General features: G+C 33.3%; 1 protein-coding gene across 1 annotated transcript in view; it reads left to right on the top strand.

The window, feature by feature from the left end:
• The first annotated feature begins 335 nt into the window (after nt 1–335).
• The window catches only part of LOC143255603 (DNA repair protein RAD51 homolog 3-like), a 53,925-nt gene continuing 32,283 nt past the window's right edge, over nt 336–21,977 (top strand). The window contains exons 1-3 of the mRNA XM_076511490.1: nt 336–664; nt 4,636–4,900; nt 16,947–17,071. Of these exons, the coding sequence (XP_076367605.1) occupies nt 547–664; nt 4,636–4,900; nt 16,947–17,071 (508 nt within the window). The 5' untranslated portion in view covers nt 336–546. The remainder of the gene's footprint in view (nt 665–4,635; nt 4,901–16,946; nt 17,072–21,977) is intronic.

Raw genomic sequence — 21,977 nt, 5'->3', positions numbered from 1 at the left:
ACTTTGTGGTGCTATCATCACGAAGTAAATTTCTGCTGAAAACGAAAACGTTATTTATGAATTTAGGCCTAAACCAACTGATAACTTGTAGTAAATGTTAAGGAAGAATAAGAAAGTTTAAGAAAATTTAAATCGTTAAGATTAAGTGTATTAGATTTATTTTTTTTTATTTTATTTCCCTAAGTAATGTAAAATATCCCGTGAAACGAAATGTAGTATATTATAACTAATTTTGAAATTAATGTTTTAGCAACAGTTTACTTCTGTTTTCCAATAAATTTGCGGCAATTTCAAAATTAACATTGTTGTAGTAACTCGTATGGCGGTGAGTAGTTTTGCGTGAAATTATTATCAAGAGTGAGTAATTTTGTGTTTAACTTCGGAAACTTCATAGAGATCGGAAAGCGTAGCTAAAAAATTTCAACATTAGCGTGACTAGAATTAATTACCCTCTCCTAAACTTTATATGAACTGAGTTTTTAATAACAATCTCGTTAGGGGACGTATGTAATTCTTAATAATAGTGTATAGGATGTGATTTTTACAATGCAAAAAGAAATAGGAAGTTTCCCATTGGCACCACATGTTCGTTTCAAGTTAACCAAAGCTGGATTCACAACTTTAGAGGACTTGAAAGGTATTACTGAACGTCAACTGTGTAATGGTAAGCCTCAAACCACTACGTGCAAACCACCCACCTCTAACGCTGGTGGGATAGCAACTATTTCCATATAGTTATGACACTTTTTATGTTAGGTAGGGAAATAAATAAAACTATGGTGACTGTAACTTAGTGGTGCTTTATTAATTGGCCAGGGAGCAAAAAGGTTTTGGAAAGTTTAAAGCTGGAGATATATTGAAAATAACCAAAATGTTAAAATACTACCATAAATTAAAAAAAAAAAAAAGTTATGTGAAATAGCAAATAAGTATTGTGTAAACTATAAATCAAACATGAGTCAGTGTACACTATTTTACCAAAAGTTACAGGAGATGGATGGTTATGAATAAAATATGTCTTTATTCCAAGGAATTAATAGTATGTTGGCCCACCTTTGGCCTTAATTACTTATTCAATACATAGTGGAAGACTGTTTACTAATTTCTGATAGGAAGCTGATGGTATTGTGTTTCACTCTTCCTTTAAATCATCAGTAAGCACCACTGCTGAAGAGGGCTGTCTTGGCCTTGTCCAAATTGTGTATTACAGTTCTTTCTAAAGACTTTCTGTTGGGTTGAGATTGGGGCTATGTGGTGCCCACTGCAGTGTTCTGATATTATTCTCTTCAAACCATCTGTTCATAGTCCTTGTTTTGTGATGTGGATCAGTATCATTTTGGAAGGTGTTAAGGCCAGTACCATAAAATTGCTACAGTGTAGAACATACAGAATTGTTGAGAACGTCAATGTAGGACTCTGCATTCATGGATCCATGCACTGTGACCAGTGGACCTAGTCCATATTACAAAATCACTCCCAAACCATGATACCACCACCTCCAAACTTCATTGCTGGGACAGCACAACACATCAAGTAATAAGTGTTCTCCAGGCATTCTCCATACTTAAACGTGTTTATTAGAGTGGAAGAGTATGTAGTATGACTTGTCACTTCAAAGGATCAATTCCATTGATCCACAGTCCAGGTTCTGTGTGTCTTGATCCATGCGAGTCAATAGTGTGTATTTATTTTTGTTATTGATAGCTTTTGCTTTGAAGCTCTGAACACAAATTCTCTAGGGTCTTATGGCCAGTTGAGGTAACCAGTTTTTTCAAGATGCATCAGCTCCTATCAGTCTGAATTTTATGCTTACCTGATTTTCATGGACTCGTTGTTACTTGTGGACTTTCTTTTCTCCAGCACATTAACATTTGTTGAATTGGGAATGTTTGGTTGTTGAATAATAGCAGGTGCAAACATTTTCTCCAAATGACATCCAACTCTGAAGATCTGTTAGCTCTTTCCTTGTGCTTATCATTTGGTGTATAAGTTTGAAATGACTTCTGAGAGAACAGTTGATCATGTCTATGGGTCAAAAATATTTCCATATTTCATTGTTGCACCCATTGTATTGTAATCAGAGATGTGCCCCATGGCTTTTGGTAGAACAGCCTACATTCGTGTTCTCTTGTCCTATCATTCTCACAATTAAGTAAGAAAAATTGATGAGGAATTGACACTTCTATTCCTCTTGACAGTTTTAAACAACTAAACAAGAAGAACTCTTAACTTTTTTTTAAAAGAGAAAGTGGTTTCAGAAATCTTAACCTGTTCTTATGTGACAACCTTTCTGTTTCATCCATTTTCCTAGTAGCTCTTTTCAACTCATTTTCACCTGTTGTACCTTTTGTAAGCTAAGAAGTTCAAGACCAAACATGATACTCTAAATAAGATATAACCAGTGACTTTTATAATGAAATTATAACATTTTTAGACTTGTATTACATATTTCTGTTAATGCAACATAAAATCCCACCATTTATTCATTTGACTTATTAAATTATTTAAATCCTTTTGTGAAGCAGTACATCCTTTTTTGTGACAAATAAGAACTTAATAGCATCAGCAAATGTAAACAATTTATTGATCATTCCTTTATCTATGTCAATAATGTAAATAATTGTTTGGTTTGAATTTTGCACAAAGCTACACAAGGGCTATTTGCACTAACTGCCCCTAATTTAGCAGTGTAAGACTGCCGTGTGACAAGTATTCGTGCCCATGACCCTCGGATTAAGGGTCGAGTGCCTTAACCACCTGGCCGTGTTGGGCCAGTGTAAATAATAATAATAAAAAACAAAACCATAACACTAAACCTTGAGGTGCCACACTTGTAACATTAATTCAGTTTGACTGAAATTCATTTATAACAATTCTGCGTTCATTCATTCCTTTTTTGGTTTAATGAGCCAATCTATCTTCCACACTTACAGGTATAATTTTTAACAATTCTTTCATGTGGTATCTCGTATGATTTCTGAAAATCTAGATAAACCAAATTTACATATGTGCTCCCATCTACATAAACATTAATCCCTTGAAAAAATGTCAGAGAGTAGTGAAGTGTAATTCCCTTTTACACCAAATGAAACCATATTAACTATGGGGTGGATTCCTTTCTATGTTAAATGTGACCCAAAGTATGATAACTGAAGTGAATTACTTTGCACTTGCTATAATTAAAGATCATTTGCCAAGTAATTGTCAAATGTTATTATTGTTCAGAGTCATTCTGTATTTTTGTATGTGCTTATCTTTGTATAGATACTGAGGCAGTTTACAGATGATAAATAGTAAGTGGTCATCTGATATTTAAGTAGTAATTGGTTATCAGTGGATTTATTCTTTCATTTTGAAAGAAAAGTTACTAATTGTTTAACTACCAGCTTTGTATTTAATAGCACATAAATAATTGTATATAACAATATATTGTTTCTAGCTTACTTTCATGTGTTCTCCAGATAAGTGCAAAAATAATACATTACATCAATTTATGGTATATATTTTTACACTGCAATCATTCATGTTAAATTATAGAATATAATTTAACTAGTGAATCAGTCAGAAATAATATGGAGATGGTAAATTTGAGAAAATTGTATGGTTATGATTTATTAGGTCTTGGTGTTTATTCAATAATTTTGTATGTGGGAAGAGTGTAATAAAATTCCTCTTCAAAACTAAGAAGCTAAGATGTTAAAAATATAAACATATTATTTTGTATATAATATATCAATCATTCAGTAGTTAAATTAAAACACACTATTGACATCTGTTGTAAAACAGCTTTGTCAAAAAAGTGTCTCTCAAGAGTTTACCTTTTGAAAAAGTAATCATCATTTATCATATAGATATGAATATAAAGAAAGGTATTTTACTCTGGAATTAATTTTGGGGTCTATCGACACAGTTGGCTGTTTTTAATGTTTTTCTAAAGTATTTATGCATCAAATTACTTGTGGGTTCATTACTTTAGCAGTAATAAGAACACTCAAGAGACACAAAACATTAAAAGATGTCTTTGGTATTGAAATTAATTCTAATTACTGTTGGGGTTCCCTGTATATTTAAAAACAAAACAAATCATTTCACTTGATTTTGGTTAGTTCCTTAAATTGTTTTAACAGGAAAAAAAAAAAAACTTAATGATGAGAACATATGGACCATGTACGATATTTTTGTAATTTGGAAATTATAGTTAAAATAATCTATATATCTGCATGTTCTGACCCACATCCAAAAGGACAGACTCTTATTTTGCATACATATATTGTAGCAGTAAAACTTGGGGGAAACTATAACATTAAATTGTTAGAGGGATAGATTCTCATATGTAAGCAATTTTTTGATATATTAAATGATAGGAGTGTGAAATACAGAATTAATATTGCAGGCTGAGGAAGTTTGAGTATGGGTTTGTTCTTTGTACAGAAATTACTTATTCAGTTTTGAATTATGCTGGGTAAGAGATCAGTGTGGTGCCATTAAAGTTTAGTTAGATGGCTGACCAGGGGAACAAAAAAGGTCCTGTTTACTAAATACCTTCATTGTAATTCCAATACGATTTTGAAACAAAAAAAAACAAACTGAAGTTGCATATTACATCAACTACAGTTTTGTATTTTTGCCTTTCAGAAGCAAATTTAACTTATGAAGAAACAAGGGAAGTGTTCCACCAGTTATTCAGCAATTCCATAGATTATGCAGAATCTGATAAGGAAAAACATGAAGACTTTGCCTACCAGTTTTTTAGTGCATTTGATCTGTCAAAAAATGAGAAAGATGTAGCAGCAATTATAACATTTTCACAAAAAGTGGATGAGATGATAGGAGGAGGAATTCATACAAAAAAATTAACTGAAATTTGTGGACCTTCTGGTATAGGGAAGACTCAGATCTGGTATGATACTTTAATAGTAATAATACTTCTTAACTTTTATTTATTACAAAAACATTAAAATTGAGAAATCTGTAATTGATATTATATTACCTATTGATATTTCAAAAGTGGGCTAAATAAGTTTAGAAATTATTAAATGCCATAGATCATTCCTTTAAAATCATAAAGGAACTCTGATCCTTTTTCCTAAAATGCTATATTCTTTAAGATAAGGAGACTAAGTCATATTAGTGCTTCATGGGCAGTAAAACTGTTTTGAAGAATAGGTTATCACAACTCATATCTCTGACAAAAAGAAGGATAAGTAATGAGCCCTCATATGGGGTAAAAGGTTTCCAAGACTACTTTCCCTCATTAATTCATATTATTACTAATGTTATCTTTTTCTCTTTGAGCTTCTCTGGAATCAAAAGGATTAGCTTAGTAGTTCTTCTGAATTATGAGTAAAAGTTATTTCATGTAAATTAGATAAGTAAATAACATTAATTGCAAAAATAATTTTGCGAAAATAAGTAAATCACTGGATGTTATTAAAAATCATAAGGCTAATTCCCATGTGACAAGATCAAAGTGTACATGTCATGACCTTCTGCAGAGTTACATTTAAATTCTTAATTTAAAAAAACTATAAAAAATTCTCAGTTGTTACTATGTTATGTCATATAATGTCTATGCTTCAATTTCTTCTTTACAGAATTTTTTTGTTAAACATGGGCTGCTGCTGAGGCTTGGAATTAATTAGAAACGCAAATTACAGATAAAGATAGTGAGTAAATGAACATTTCAACTTCCTTCATTGTTTTTATTGTTGCTGGTATCACCAAATTTGTGAAACCCACCATAGAAGCCCCTCCCATCTTCATACATTTCAAGCCAATTATCTACATCATGCTTATTTATCTCATGAACATGCTTATAATCAATAAAAAGAGAATGTTATAATGTACAAGAGCCATATGATTGTTTGTATTTATGGTTTACAGTAGAAATTTACAAGAAAAAGCTTAATGTATGTTGAATAAATATAGTCATTGCTCTTGGTAGTAATGTAATTTTTTAAAACTTATTTATAGCTTAGTTAGCAGTGCATAGAAGTTGTGGGATATTATATTATACTACATGATATATTTTTTGTGTTCTGAAATAGATATATTAAAGCTACATCAATTACATTTTGGATGATGAACACAGTAAGAAAAAGTATGTTTACTGAAGCACAGCACCCATGTACAAACTGGACTCAATGCCTAAAGTAAATGCTAAATGTCATATTTCTTATGTATAAGTTTTTATTTATTGTTACACATTTTTTACAAAAGTAACTATTTGTGAGAAAATAAATATTGGGAATTTCAGGTCAAAAACTTAAGCTTTATCTAATTTGATTGAGTTCTTTACATTATCTGTGGGAGGAAATAAATTTAGGGTTTTGGGTGATTCTTTGCTTCCTTGAAATAAAGTCTGGAAATAAAACAGTAAAATTAAAAGAAGATAGTTAATTGAAGATCTTTCAACAACTGAAGAATTTAGCTCTTTTTCTGAATAGTTTGGACATATCCAAAAATAAACATTTGTACTCACTGACTGTGAAATTGGGATTTACTCCATGGTTAACAAAAAATTTCCCTTTACCTGCAACAGGTACTTGAAACAGTCATCAATCCTGCATGTGTGTTGCCATCTGTGTTGTTTGCAGTGAAATTTGCATGCTTATTTGCAATGCTACAAGACTGACAACTTTGTAAGAAGAAAGAGAGAATGTATATAAAGGCAGCTTTTATATATCTATTGGATATTGTTATCTAAATAATTTTTGTATATTGTGTATTGAATGTGGCCTCTTATTAACTTAGTTTTGCTTATATTTATGCCATTTTTTGGAGAACTTTTCTAATTTTCCTAACTTTTTTGTTTAAATTATTATTTTCACTATCCATTAGAGTTTTCAAAGAAGATTACTGTCAGGTGTAGAAAATCCAGCTTCTTTCAGTATTAAAAAAATAACGCAAAGTTTTTGGTGGATAATTGACACTTTTTGGGAATCAACCTGAAAATTAATTGTGCAGTCAAAGGGTTAAAGAAGAAAAAAAGGATTATTCACACTTCTGTTGTTGGTCAAAATGATCCTTTTTTTTTTTACAGAAAGGGTTTTATATATGATATGAATTCCCAGATTACTGTTTCTGGCACAGAGGCAGATCAAGTCTCTTTTATTCAATCTCTGATATCTAGCATAGCTAAACAGTTAAGACAGAGAGATAGGCTATCTATGTCCTTATTCAATATGAGATAGAGATGTATATTCAGTCTGGTGGTATTTCTTCAGTGGGCTCCAAGGCTGCCTTTTGGAGAGAATTCAGATTTGCTTTTTTTCAATATTTTCTTTTATTGTTAGCTTCTCAAGAGGCCAAATTGGGATCACCTTTCTTCAGTTGATAAATTGAGTGTGATATGTTTTGGATCTTTTCCCTGGTTGGTTTTGGGTGTGTCCCCTCCTTGTTGGTTGTAAAATCTAAGGGTGAACACTTAGTTCTCTTCCATCCTCTGATATTGAAGTTTATGCAGGGAGGTTTATTGTTTAATTATGTGAAGTGACATATTTGTTGAAACAGTGTGCTTTAGCCTACCTCTGTTGAGTGAATACATATTTAGACTCTCAAAGAATAGATCCCCTCCTGGAAATGCAAGGTTCTATAAAGGAATCTGTTGTCAAACAGTATGTATCACAATATTCTAAGATTCATCTGACCTTAACTATGGTGCTGAGATGTTTATCATCCTTCCAACTTTTGTTGGAAGCCTCTTAACAATTTCCACATCAATTTGACAAGGAGTTGAGACCATTGTTAGCATATACCTTGGTTTGATTGTCAACTTCTGTACTTACCCTAGTCTCTTGGCTGGTTTGTTGTTGGGTAGGGATATGTAGTTGGAAGGTATTCATCTACTGGTTTCTGCCCTCTGTGAATTATGAAAAGCCCACTACCTCTGACCTTTGATATTTGTTGGTGTTCCAAAGTCTTTGTTCCCATCTTCACCATCATTATCCCTCCCCCCAACCTATAGTGTTTCTGCCTCCCATAGACCCTAGGATTTTGAAACTTTGTTTTATTGCTATTGGGGATTTGTTGGCTAATGGGATGGTGGAGAGAGCCCTCTAAGTTCTTAATAGGTTTTATTTCCATCTATTTATTGTGCCCTAAAAGACAGGAGTTTAGCATTTGATAATTTATTTTTTTGTCTAAATCAATTCATAGATCCTCAAGTTCATGTTAAAGTTATTTTTCATTCTGCCTTCACATTTTTATCCACGACTGTGAATGAACAAATCTGGTGTCACTGTTGCCTATCTTCATGTTCCCATGGTGGAGTTGTCCTTTCACTATGTGCAGTCTTTGCACAAGTGTTAGGTGCTGCAGTTCAGAGCTCTGCCAAGTGGACTAGCATCAGTACCATATGTATTCTGGTGAGTTGTATGAGCTTCCTCTTGTGCCCTCTATTCAAGAGGCCTGTGTACACACCATTACATAGAAGACTGGTTACTGCTGGCACCATTTTATCAGTTAGCAGAATATCACACCCAGATTTTACTTTCAGAAGCAACCAAGATAAGCTTTATTAAAAGAGCTGAGAAAGTTATTCTCATTCCAACACTATATATTGTCTATCTGAGTGTCTTTTTCAATACAAATCTCAGCTGCTGACTCCCATCTAGTTCCACACTATTGAAGAGGCATTCTGACACTTACTCACACCTTTTCACTGCGTAGATGGTTCTTTTTGTTTTGGGAATATGGGCATCATTCAACCCTCTCATTCCTTTGGGACAAGTATACAGGAGGTCCTTTTAGTAATCTATATAAAACCAATAGATTATGAAAAGTAATTCATTGGATTCCCCAGCCTTCTTATTAGGATTAATAGCTTTGATCTTGAATGGTGGCTAGATCAGAGCAGTACTACAATAGATGTTCCTTTACTGCTACCTTGTCTAGAGGTCTATTTCTTCATGGATGGGGTGCCTATCTTAACAAACAGGAATTCCAGGGCCTATGGATGGATGATGAGGCTTTCCTACACATCAGTGTTTTAGAACCTATGGCTATTCAAAAGACAATGTCTCAAGGTCTGTATTCATAGAGGGGAAAAATTCTCATGCTTCACTTCAACAGTTTTACAGTGGTGTCTTACATTTCCCATGAACAGGGAACTTGGTCCAGTTATCTTTGTTTTTGAACCTTACATTTTCTTTATTGAGCCAACTCTAATCATTCTCCCCACAGAATGGACATTGCACTGTGAGGTTTTCCATTGGATATTCTTCCAGTTCAGGACACTGATAATCTATACATTTGTCACTCATTGGAATACTCAGCTACCTGCATTTTGGTCTTCTGTACCTCATCTTTGGGCATTGACAGTGGATGCATTCATCAGGACTGGCTGAGATTGTGTCTTTATGCCTTCCCACTTTAGGGCTTTAGTTATGTAGAGTACAAGCTATGATTTGTTCAGCCCCTTATCAGGTTCTGTTGATAGCACCAGATTGGCCTGCTAAACCCTTGTTTCCACTTCTGCAGTATCTTTGGGAGTGTTCATCTCTTCCACTTCCTCTTTGGTCATTTCTGTTGAGGCTTACACAATCCTACATCATACGCCTACCCCTCTAGAAGCTCAAGCTTCATGCATGGAGGTTATGCAGTCCTTCATATTGTGTCAGGGTTTAACTTCTAAGGTTATCATGTATCTGTCTCATTCTTTATGTAGACCCATAATGGCTGCTTATTATTCAAAATGGCATACATATTGACAAAAGGGTATTGTGAGAAAGTTGAGTCTACTTTGTCCAGAAATGCCAACCATAAGTTGTTTTTTTAAACTGGTTGTTTGACGAGGGTTTTGTATCTTCCATAATCACCTTATATAAGGTGGCATTATTAATTACCTTTAGATACTTGAAGAAATGCAAATTATTTGAGTTCTCAGTGCTAAGCAACCTCCTTAAGTTGTTTCAGGTCCTTCATCCTAAGCAAACGTTTCATCTACCTCACTGGGTAGATCCATTTAAACCTTTAGCCTCATGTACCATAAATCACCTTTCCTTTAACCCTGTGAATACAGTTTGGGTTTTTGGGATTAATCCTGCTCATAACCACAAAAGTATCGATGATAATAATTGTATTGTAATTTTTGATAATATACATATATCTGTACAAAATTTTACAGATCATTAAACTAACTCCACAGGTACTCTTTCTTTCAAATGCCCCTATTGAGATGCCCTGTTGCTTTTGTGTGGTGTAAGTGGGCATGTGTACCAATGGATTCTCTTCTGTGTTTTTGACCCTGTGTATCCTGGACAGCCAATGTGCTTATGGCATAACCTTTTAACAGTTGCATTTAAAATTTAACTGAATTAATTTATTATCATGTATGTTTGTAAGCATGGTATCAATGTGTGGTTTATAATTAACATTTTTATGCTAAGTTTAATTTTTTGGTTAAAAAAGAAATATTTAAATAAATGCTCATTCTAATATGGTGCAATACCTCTTCACATAAATAGGCAGTCTTGTTTGATGCTGCTGTCTATATGCAATTTTTATTTCATATGCCACAAGCCTTGAAGCTTCCACCCATCTTGGTATAGATTAATTCCAATGCATCTCTCATGCAAATCATCATGTGATAATCCTCCACCAACAATAGTATGATATTCTTTCGACTTATGTGACTCCCACTGTTCAATACTACTGAACTATCTCTTCTTGTTTGGCAGTATGTATGTTATAATATTTAGTTTTTGCTATCTTTAGGTGTTTTAATTTTTTTCTTATGTGTCTTTGTATCATTTTCTCTCAGCATGTTTACTATTTATTATATAGTAATGACATTTGTAACTTGTTGAGTTATCCCAAAGTGAAATTATTTTATATTTCTTCCTGATTATGGGATTTATTACTTCATTACAACATTTTATTTAGTTCTGGCAACACAGTGATATTTCATTGTTCATTTTGCATTATCAGTTGTACGTTAACATATTTACACAGGCTTCAGGTGGTAGTACTCTACAGGGAATTTATTGGCTTTATTTGCTGGGAGATTGATCATCCAATGAATTCACTTTAATTGAGCTTCACCTTGAATTTGGATGTCCACACATTTTGACATACAGTATGCTGACTTTGGAAAGATAAAATGTTATACTTTTATTGTTCGTGTTGTTAATTTTAGTTATTTTGGTTCTGTTACACAAGTTTTGTTAGATTGGTCAATACTCTTAGTCAGGTTCATGTTAATAATTAGTCTTAGTTTATCTTTTCTCCTATACCATTCATTTAGGCTTAATGTGGTCTTTGTATTTTAGTATTATGTGTAATATATCTTACTGGTATAGCAATCATTAGTTTAACTATATTGTTTTTGTTCCATACATCACATCTCATACCTTGGGTTTTCCTCTGTGCTCTGCCTCCTATGGCTTACCGTAGTTCCCAGCATCGAAGATGCTTTTTTTTCCCCAAAATAAGTCTCAAACATTTACCCTGCATCTTTCAGGCCAAGGGTTATGTTGCTTATAGGCTTAAATCTAAGCCTAGAGGTAATGTTTTAATACTAGACAGTAATTCAAGCCCCTCTATGTGATCCAGAATTAAATGTATAAGTTACTTATTTAATAGAAAAAATAAATAAAGAAGATAATCATAAATTATCACAAAATTAATTAACGCTTCCCCAGTAGGCTACGGTAAACCAGTCGATGGTCGAATTTGCCTGTTTTCCATCAAATAATGACATTTTTACTCACCTCAAACAATCTTGATATTAAGGCAACATTATAAGAACATATGAAAAGTAAATTTGTGGAAACATTAACTGGTAATGGCAGCCACTTGCAAAATATTGTAAACTTGTTTTGGTTCCGTTCAGACCATTCTGTTCAATTGTATACGATTTCAAACAGAGACCTGTTCTTGGTAGGAGTTTTCTGTAACAGTTCAGCTGAATCAAATTTTTTTAAAACATTGGATATTATGGCTTCTACAAAAGAAAAAAAAAAGCACTCCTAGAATAGGCTTAGAATAACATTATTACTGGTAATAATACAGATATTGCAGCGTTAGTATAAGGTATACACTTTCAAAGGTAGATATGATAAGCATATAGTTCATAAAAAAACAAGTTGGCAAGAGGATTTATGTACTGTAAGTCACTAAACAATCCATGAAACATCTTGGAAGGATTGGTAGAAGTGCTGCAACCTTATTCTTGTGCTTATCTTTTTTTTTCAAAATGTAGCTAATCAAAATGAGGGTGAATTTTTAATGCCAGGAAATACAGTACTTCTTTGTGGGAAGTTTTTGAATCTTTTATCATTTCCCAGTTAGTTTTTTTGTTTTTGTTCTTTGGTTCATTTTTCACTTGTCCTAGCTGTTGTTAAGTTCAGACAGATTTCCATCCAGTTTTCTCATTCTATTAGTCTTTTTCTCCAAATTTTTGTTCATCCATGTCACACCACTTTAGGTCTTCCTGAATGATCTTTTTAGGCTGGTACTGCTTTGGTTTTCTTGGCTGTTTTAGCTTGATTTGTTGGTTTTTTTCTGGATCATTTTTATTCACTAGCATTTTCATAGCACTTGTAATATATTTCTTTCAACTCCTTTGTTTCCAACTCTTTTCTTGGTTGGTTCCAGAATGGCTTGTCTGTCCAGTACATGCAACTGCTTTATAGTTTTTACAGCTTCATTTCTTAGAATCTACTTCCCACAGTTTTTCTTACTTTATTTCTTTATCTATGTTTTTTTTTTTCATTTCTCCCTTAACCATTGGATTTGGATTGTGATTGATTAGACTTTTATTTCTTGCCTGCTTCTTCCTGTGATCACTTCCTAGTGTTTTCACTCTGATCATGCACCTTCCCTTTTCCCTGTATGTCTACCCTGTTGTCTGTTGGAGGTAATTTGTCTCTTGAGTATTGGGATACCTCATACTTATCTCTGCTTTGGGTAACTGTTTCTTCCTTATCAAGGAGCTGTCATCCACCTGTTATCATCTTTCACTCTTTTATGAGAAGCCTCTCAGCGGCACAGTAATATGTCTGCAGACATATACTCTTAGAAACTAGGTGCCCTCTGCTAGTACAGCGGTATGTCCACAGATTTACAACACTAAAAGCAGGGGTTTGATTCCCCTCGGTGAGCTCAGCAGATAGCCCGATGTGGCTTTGCTATAAGAAAAACACTTAAGTCTAGAAACTAGGTTTCAATACTTGTGGTGGACAGAGCACTGATAGCCCACTGTGTAGCTTTGTGCTTATCTACAAACAAACTTTCATGAGACTGTGACTAGGTAAATTATGTTTTAGTACATGCACCTCTTATTTTAAAGGACATGTTTCTCATTTTCTTTCTGGATCCAACTTTGTGGCAAGTGGTGCATGTCTAGGTATACTTACACTAGTCAAGTCTTCAATATAAGACCTTGTTAGCTTATATATTATGATTTCTATAGCCAAAGAATCCACACTGCTGAGACTGAGTGTTCCACAAGATTGCTTGTAGATTTATCCTCAGAATATGTTTGATTCATTAGTTTGCCTGTTCCAAACTGTACTCACCTATGGACTACATGGGTAAGGCAGAAGGGGATAGCTGCTTATCCTTACTCTACCTTGAATTGAATAAATCAACAGTCTTCTTTTCAAAATAGGGTTTTGTGGTCACCAGTTCCACTGTCTCAGCTGTTATTGTTCTTCTGGACCCTCCACTGAACTTTTCCTTCCTTTTTACTTTAGTGGAGTATAAGAGTTCATGCCACTTTCTGCTTATCTAGTGGCTAGGTTTTGAGTTGTAGTTGACTTACCAACAGTGTGATCCTCATGCTACCTCTGGTTGGATTTTGGTTTCCAGCAGCATGTATTTTGTATGCAGTTGGCTTGCCATGTATGATCCATTGTGCCCTAGTTCACATCCTTTTACACTTACCCATTTTTATGTTTTCTAGGATTGAGTTTAATAAATATCATATGGTTTAGATCCCTATCCCATTGTAGTTCTCACCTACCTGGATTTTGCTTCTCTGTTTTTCTGCCTATATTTTTGACATTTATTACAATGGGTAAAGAATTTACCTGGTACAGAGGGGATGCAGTCTTCCATGTATGATCTTCTGCTGTGGGAAGCTACTCTCTATCAGTGTGTTTTGGACACTTTTGAAAATTTTTTCTTTTTTGCCCATGGGCTGGTCCCTCCACCTTTTCAGTTTGGGATTCTAACTATTTATGTCAGTAGAAGTAATGTACCATGATGGAAGTTATAATTTTCCTACACTGAAAATGTATTTCCAATAGGTACTTACCTCTACTTACACTTCCCACACTTTTTCTCCACTGAGAACTGGTGACTGCATTTTCTACTAAATCTCAGTGATAGGTTGGTAGAATTAAACAGAGAGGTAATCATGTGTCAAAAGTGTGTCATGCTCTTATTGGTGTAGGTTTGTTGCATGATGATTTGCATGTGAGATACATTTGAATCAGTTAAGTTAAAGGTGGGTGGAAGCTTCAAAGATTGTGGGATGTTTAAAGAATTTTTGCACATAGAGGACAGCACTTAATGAGAATAGTGCTGTATGTGAGAGGAGGTAAATAACTACTGGAAATACATTTTTAGTATAGGAAAATTATAATATCTGCATTTCTTAGTTACCCAATGTGCAACTCTCTGACTTCTCAATTATAATTTTTTTTTGTTGCTTTTAAAATTTCCACATTTTATATATTTGCCTTACTGAAATATTATATTTGTTCAACCCACATTAAAATGCTTTCCTGTATCCTCTAGCTTTTACGTAATGTCTGTATTGTTCTTTCACATTGCTGTTGGAATGCTTATAACTATAGAAAGGGCAAATTGTAAACTGCATAAAACAGATGCTAATCTATTTTATTTGAGATGTGAAAGCCAATAGTTTGTTACAAGAATCTAACATGTTTAGACTAAAAACATTGCTATGAATATCAATGAAAGTATATTTGTAGGTTAGAAAGCCATTTAAATGATTGTAGTTTTGGAAACTTTCATTCTAGTGTTTAATATGATATTGTGTTCTAAAATGCACATTATAAGGCTGTATGATTTAATTTTTGGAAAACTAACATACTGAGGAAAATTTATGATACATCAAGTAATCCATGCATCTGAATAAAAAAGGCCTCAAGGTTGAAGTTAGTGCTAGGTTTCTTTGTTTATATGTATATATTTGTTGATGTTTATTGCTATGTCTTTTTAAGACAAAAGCAAGATGTAAAAAATTGAAAATTTCCAGGTTAGGTAAAAACACAGGAAAAAAAACTTTTCGAGGAAGTAATGTCAGCTGTTGTAACTCAGTTTTACCCCAGCTTGCTTTTGCTGAGTGATTTATTGCCTGTCATGTAAGTTTGGAAGGGTTTAGAGGGCAATAAAATTAAATGAGAGAAGGTGTGAAACTGTTAAGAGCCAGAGGCTGTTTAGAATAAATAACCATAATTATCTGTTATAATCTGCAGACATTCTAGAAAAAATGTATTTTTTATTTTATTTTTTTAGCTTTAGTTATGGATGATTTTACTGTAGTTAGTATTACAATACAGAAAAAAGGAAAAGGTCTAAAAAAAAACTTTTGATATTCATTGAGAAGATTATTGAGGTTGTGTAAAATGGAATATGAAATCTGTAAGTTCAAAAGAATTATTCTGATTTTTATTATGAAAATTGCCTTTCACTCAGACTGAACTAATAAAAGCTTCATAAATTCACAGGCAAATCTTTGGAAGAATATTTTATTAAAAAACCTCATTTTTTATGTACAATAAAATTGTAATATTTATTAGAAATGTGTCATTTTGTGAAGATACATAGTATGTTGTGGTTACACAGTCAGTAAAATTAACTTTGCCAGTAAGCATTGGGGTAGTAGGTATGATTCAAGTGTTTCATTTAGGTTTTAGAAAGATTAGGGTTAGATTTCTGAGAGATGAATTGGTAGCTTTATAAAACTGTATTGTCTTTGTTGTATTGTTTTACATACTTTCATTTTCAATTTCAGTTGAGTATATATGCGATTGGTTAATTTATAAGGTGGGAACTTTGTATAACATATTAAATCAATGTAGTAATTCTTTTAACCTGTTACATTACTCTGTAAAGAACAAACCAGAAAAGTTGGGTAAGTTACTTTTTCCTGTAAAAGATACATAGGTGGCCTGAACAACATCTGTTTATGGTATTTTTATATTTATTTTGAGTTTATGTGGAGATTTCTTGTAGTATGTGGTTGAGAAAGCCAATAAGCTAATTTTCTTCTAATTGTTTTTGTTCTTTTGTTATTCTTTGGAGACAGATAATACTTGTTCTCTATGTGGAGAGGGCAAGATTGTTGCACACTGTACTAGAATGTAGTCACCAGTGTAGGCCAAGTGAAAACTTGAGGTTATGGCCTCTTTATTTTTTAGTATTGTTGACCAGTAAAAAAAAAGTGGTGCACAAATCCTGAAAATATAATGCTTTGAATATTGGGTGCACAATAGTGTATTCTTTTAGTTAGCTCTCTCTCTTTCTCAAGCTCAAGTTGTCAGTTTAATAAGTCCATTTTCTGTAAGTTCATCTTTATCTAATTATTATTATTAAACATCATTATATGTTGTTAGAAGAATATTGCTCTACAACATACTTTGCATATTAAGATAATTTTTCTGTGTGTTGTAGATTTTGTCCAATGGGGTTATGTTTTCAAATTCAGACTCAAAGAACTCAAAATAATTTTGTAATTGATATCCTGTTAAGCATCCTGTTCTTCAACTGTATCTATGTATACCACTAATCTTTTGTTAATTTTTTTTTAAAATTTAACTGTGTGTTTTTATTGTGATGTTTGAAATTAGTGCAAGTGGAAAACTGAAATATCTTTGCTTTAGTTCGACATAGATAACTTAGTATTGATATTTGATGAATAGTTTAATATGATTCATGCTTTTGATGTTTTATATTTGTGTATACTTATCTAGCCTGCAACTTAGTGTTAATGTTCAGATACCAGAATCTTGTGGAGGAGTTGGAGGGGAGGCTATTTATATTGACACTGAAGGAAGTTTTATAGTTGAACGCCTGTTAGATATTGCTTCTGCTACAGGTAACCATTTTTATTCTGGAGTTCATAAAAATATCTTCCAAGCTTTGCAGATATTGTATTAAAAGTCAAAAACAGCATATTAGTGTAGAAAGGGCTACAGTTGAAAAAAATTCATTCTTGTTTTTGTACTGGCTTGGTGTTTATTATTTTATTTCAGTGTTTACTTTAGTTAGCTTGTGTTAGTTAAAATTTTAATTAGTTATTTTAGCACAGATATTTTTAAGATATTTTACTTTTCTACATTCTGTGGTAAAATCACAGTAAGATCACAGTTGTGAAAGATTTGAAAGAGAAAATACTGCAGGAAAATAAATCAAACATAATTGTGATGTAAAGATGTAATTCATTTACATGCACAAACTGATCTAGATGTGTTTATATTTACATCTTCTCTGGTGGTAGTATACTACATGTATATAAACTTTCCATCCTTTTATGCTTTTTTAGTTGCTTGTGCTGCTGGAGCAGAAGGAAAACAACATTTGTTCTAAATAAAAACAGGGATGATTGTTATGATCCCTTGCTTTGGGTCAAACTTTGGCCCTAATTTGGTATTATTCTATTATTTGTGGTTAACCTTGTCCTGGAAACATTCTCATAACATTTCAGGGAAGGCTAACTTCAATATTATATATAGCTCTGCAAAACTCAGCATAACCTATTCATTTTTTATACTAAACATAATGCTGAAAAGAAGAGTTCAAGGTCTTTTCAATGGCCATTATGCTATGTAACCTTCCCTGAAGCAGTAATTAGAGCAAATTAAATTTACTACATCCTGTTAATGTTAATTTAACTAAGCATAGAAACAAGAAGACTCTTTGAAATTTTTGAAAACTTTACTTGAATGTACCTGAAAAAGGTAATTATGATACAGTCTTTACTCTTATCACACAAAGCTATATCAGTCTTCTTTCTGCTCTCCAAGCATTGCTGAAAACATCTTCACACTTAGTGATCAATCTGTATACCCCACCAATTTCATGCCCTATTAAGCATAACATGCAACTACTGTCCACTAATAGTATTGTACCACCTGTCTTGCTATTCCTGCTCAATTCCATTTTCTTGATTGGCGCAGCATTGTCTAGATGAATATTTATGCATGTGGATCCAATTTATGATTGTGCTTGTCATTTCAGATTTTTTTTTCAAGTTTTATTTTATTCTGTTTGCATTGTTTCCAAATTTGTGTGTGTGTGTGTGTGTTTGTTTCTAGTTACCTGAATTATAAAATATCTTAATATGAATTTGCAATATTATGTATTGATTATGGAATTTTCCATTACAGTTAAATACTACTGGTATGACTTATGAAAAAATAGTTTAACTTTATCTGTGGAGGAAGAACAGGCTTTAATTCAAAGGGAGCTAGAATCATGTGTTTGAACAGCAATTTCTTTGTTTCAACTTGACAGTATTTCTGAGAAAAAATAAAATCAAGGAGTAGACTATTTAGACTCGCTTTTTATGGCACTTTCATTTTTGGTCTGTCACATTTTACATCTCTAGGAATTTTCCACAGCTAGTTAATCAGATCAACACATATATTTGGTTTTGCAGTATATTTGAGATGTGGATATTTTATAAATTTTCTTTTTTCTTCAGTTGCTGTGCTACCATGTTCAATTTCATGGAGATTTTTTCTTCTCCTCTTTTCTTCATGTTGCTTTCAGTTTTCCTAGTGAATCTATAGTACATTTTTCAACCTGTACACTTTACGTGTGGTAGATATTCTCATGGTAGGCATAGCTCAGATGCTCTTTATGTGACTTATTCCCTCTTTACACATATGAAATTTAATTATTTCACATAATCAGTACTTAGACTGTAGTAAGTTAGACATATATGTGTCCTTCACTGTCCAAGTTAATTTAGGTGAATTGTATGTTATATGTTATTTATTACTTTTTTTTCTGAGTAATTTTAGTCATTTTGCACTTTTGTTGATATTATGTACTCTGTAGACTTGGTAAATCTAAGTTAATTTAGACGAATTGTAAATTAGATATTAGCTATTACTTTGTTTTCTTGGTAATTTTTGTTAGTTTACTTATTTGTTATTATTACATGCTTTATGGGTGGGTAAATTTAGAATGTATTTCACATATAATTACTGTTAGTAACATCTAATTCATTCTTTTGTTTGCATAAATTTTTTCCTCATTGTTAACTATGTGCTTTTCTTTTGTTTCTTTCCTATTTATAGAACTGACCTTTGTTTTGACTTCTTTTCTGGTGTTCCTGATGATAGAAACTAAATTTTCCCCTTGTAATCTGCAAGTTGGGGTTTGTACCCACATTGTTGATATTCATTACTCCCAAGTAAAGTATTCTAGCTCAAGACCTCACTGTTTAGCCTAACCTCAGCTCGTTAAGTTTCTTATTGGGTGTATGAGCACTTTCCCTCTATCATATCCCAATGGGCCATCACACTCATCTTTACATGAATGATTGGCTACAGCTTGTTCACAGTCCAAAGACCACTCTCTTCTGCTCCAACAAGATGCAGCAAAGGTGGGATTTCTGATGAAAGTAGGAAGTCCATTCTTAACTCCATTCAATTCCTCATTCCTTTGGGGATTTACTTCATTTTTATCTTAGTTGGACCTAGCCTTCATCTATTCATCTTCAGGATATGGAGAAAGCAGTTCACAAGGTTTTTACCTCACATGCTCTCATAGCTTGAAAGTTTCTCCTTCTCTCCTGGAGATGTGGGCTTCCTTGCTAACACTCATTCACTTGGGTCATACTCTTATGTATTTCCTGTGGTGGACACTCCTAGTTTTGTAGAATTTCTGCTTGGATCCATTGGACCATCTTTTCACCTTTCATTTTCTGATCATAGCTGACCTGGCTTGGTGGTTAGATATAGATCAAAACATGGTAGGGGTGATATTTTCTTTACCTTGCTTGAACTTGCATTCATTCACATTCTCATTTTTAGAGGGTTGGTTTGCTTACTTTGACTCTCATGTGATTTCCAGTTTCTTGTAAACCTCTTCATATCTTGCACTTATGGCAGTTTGTTAAGCTTTATCCCACTTCCTTTTTCTCCTGTAGAGAAGGGTGCTTATGGTACACTTCAACAACACTACAGTGGTCACTAACCTTAGCAGGCAAGAGTGTACAAGTTCCAGGTCTTGGTGCTTTCAGATCTATGATTTTAATTTCTGGACCCACAGTTATCACATTGTGGGTTTAGCTTGTTGTGCTCTTAAACCCTGAATCTGGTAGTGAACTGATTGTCTCATCCCAACAGTGTTTTCCCTAAGGAGTGTGGTCCCTTGATCCACAGGTCATTTGGTAGGTGTATTTCCAGCTTGGGACATCTCATAAGGGGCTTTTTGCACCCACCGATGCACTAAACTTCCTTTCTTTCGTTCACCCATTTCACTTTTGATAATTCTGGGATGGAATTGCAGAGATGCCAACCATTACAATTTTGGTGTATACATTATGACTATACGCTCGTACAAACCAGTATTACAACTTGTTGCAACTCCCAAATTATTATATATTATATGGGCCTATACAATAAAGTGATAAATTGTCCCCCCAGGGCTTTAAAGGGGTGAAAAGAAAATTTCAAGTGAGATACAAATAAATTTTGATGATAAATAAAAGACATAGTCCAAATGGCTACTTGCGATAATCATGTTTGTGCTTGAAATAGTAATAAATATTTGTATCTCCGACATCTACCAATAGTTTGAGTGCGATGCTTTTCCATACTGGGTACATGGGGGAATCCATAGTTACGTCATCAGTGCTTGTCAGCCAATCACCGTTCGTGTAGATGGATATTTCTCGTTTTTTAAGCAACATAGAAACACCAATGTGATTGTTCACAAGATGGGAAAAAAAGAGGCCTTGTTCACCAGATTGTCTTGTTTCTGGCAAATCTAAAAGGACTAAAACTGTGAATCAAAAATTTAGGAAAGAGTATAGTACAAAATATTCGGTCATTGCATCAAAAGTCGATGACAGTCATGTGTTTTGTACAGTTTGTCACATCGATTTTTCTGTGGCGCATGGCGGGATAAACGATTGTTCCAGACATAAAAAAATCGGTATCTCGCCAACAAAAGGCTGAGGCAAAAACGATGCAGATAACGACATTTATGAGTAAGAATTCAGAATATGAAATCATAAATGCAGAAGTGATGTTTACGCAATTCATCATTGCTTATAATTTACCCCTAGCTGTAGCCGATCATGCAGGACATCTATTCAAAAAAATGTTCCCAGACTCTGATATAGGAAAAAATATGGCTGTGCTAGAACCAAAACTACAGCCATTGTACAAATGTTGGGTTATGAAGATGACAAATTGATTTCAAGCATACTTACTAACAGTGTTTACAATTTAACCACAATAAGTGTCATAAACATGATATAAACTAGTCCTTACACAAAGACTTTTTCTGCTTACTGTTTGTGCATGTTTAATGTTGTTTTACCAGTATGTTTGTTACTCTGAACTATATAAAAGACATAATTTCAAAAGAATTTTAATAAATTTATTTATTAAATACACAAAACACAGCCATCAATGAGCAATCTGTAGCAGTAACAAATAATAATAGTTATAATAATAATATAATAATAAACAGCTTAGTGACATTGGTCAGGCCTAGTAGTCGCAAATGATAAAAGGTTCTGTCTACAGTCATTACGCTCAGTCATTTGAAATAGTTGGCATCTCTGGAATTGTTAAGTGTCTTTACATTTATGCTTACCCTTCTATTTGACTCCTCTCCGGATTTTTATCCCTTGTACAACCCACTTCAAATCTAGTTTTACAGGTGGCTCAGTATTGGCCAGTGACAAAAATGGTTTCCACTGCTTTAACCTTTACTTGTATAACCTCCTCTACCATTACCTTTATGTTTGTTTCTGTCTT

The sequence above is a fragment of the Tachypleus tridentatus genome, chromosome 7 (genome assembly GCF_004210375.1).
Source record: "Tachypleus tridentatus isolate NWPU-2018 chromosome 7, ASM421037v1, whole genome shotgun sequence".
Classification (NCBI taxonomy): domain Eukaryota; kingdom Metazoa; phylum Arthropoda; class Merostomata; order Xiphosura; family Limulidae; genus Tachypleus; species Tachypleus tridentatus.
This window is presented reverse-complemented; position numbering and strand designations above follow the sequence as displayed.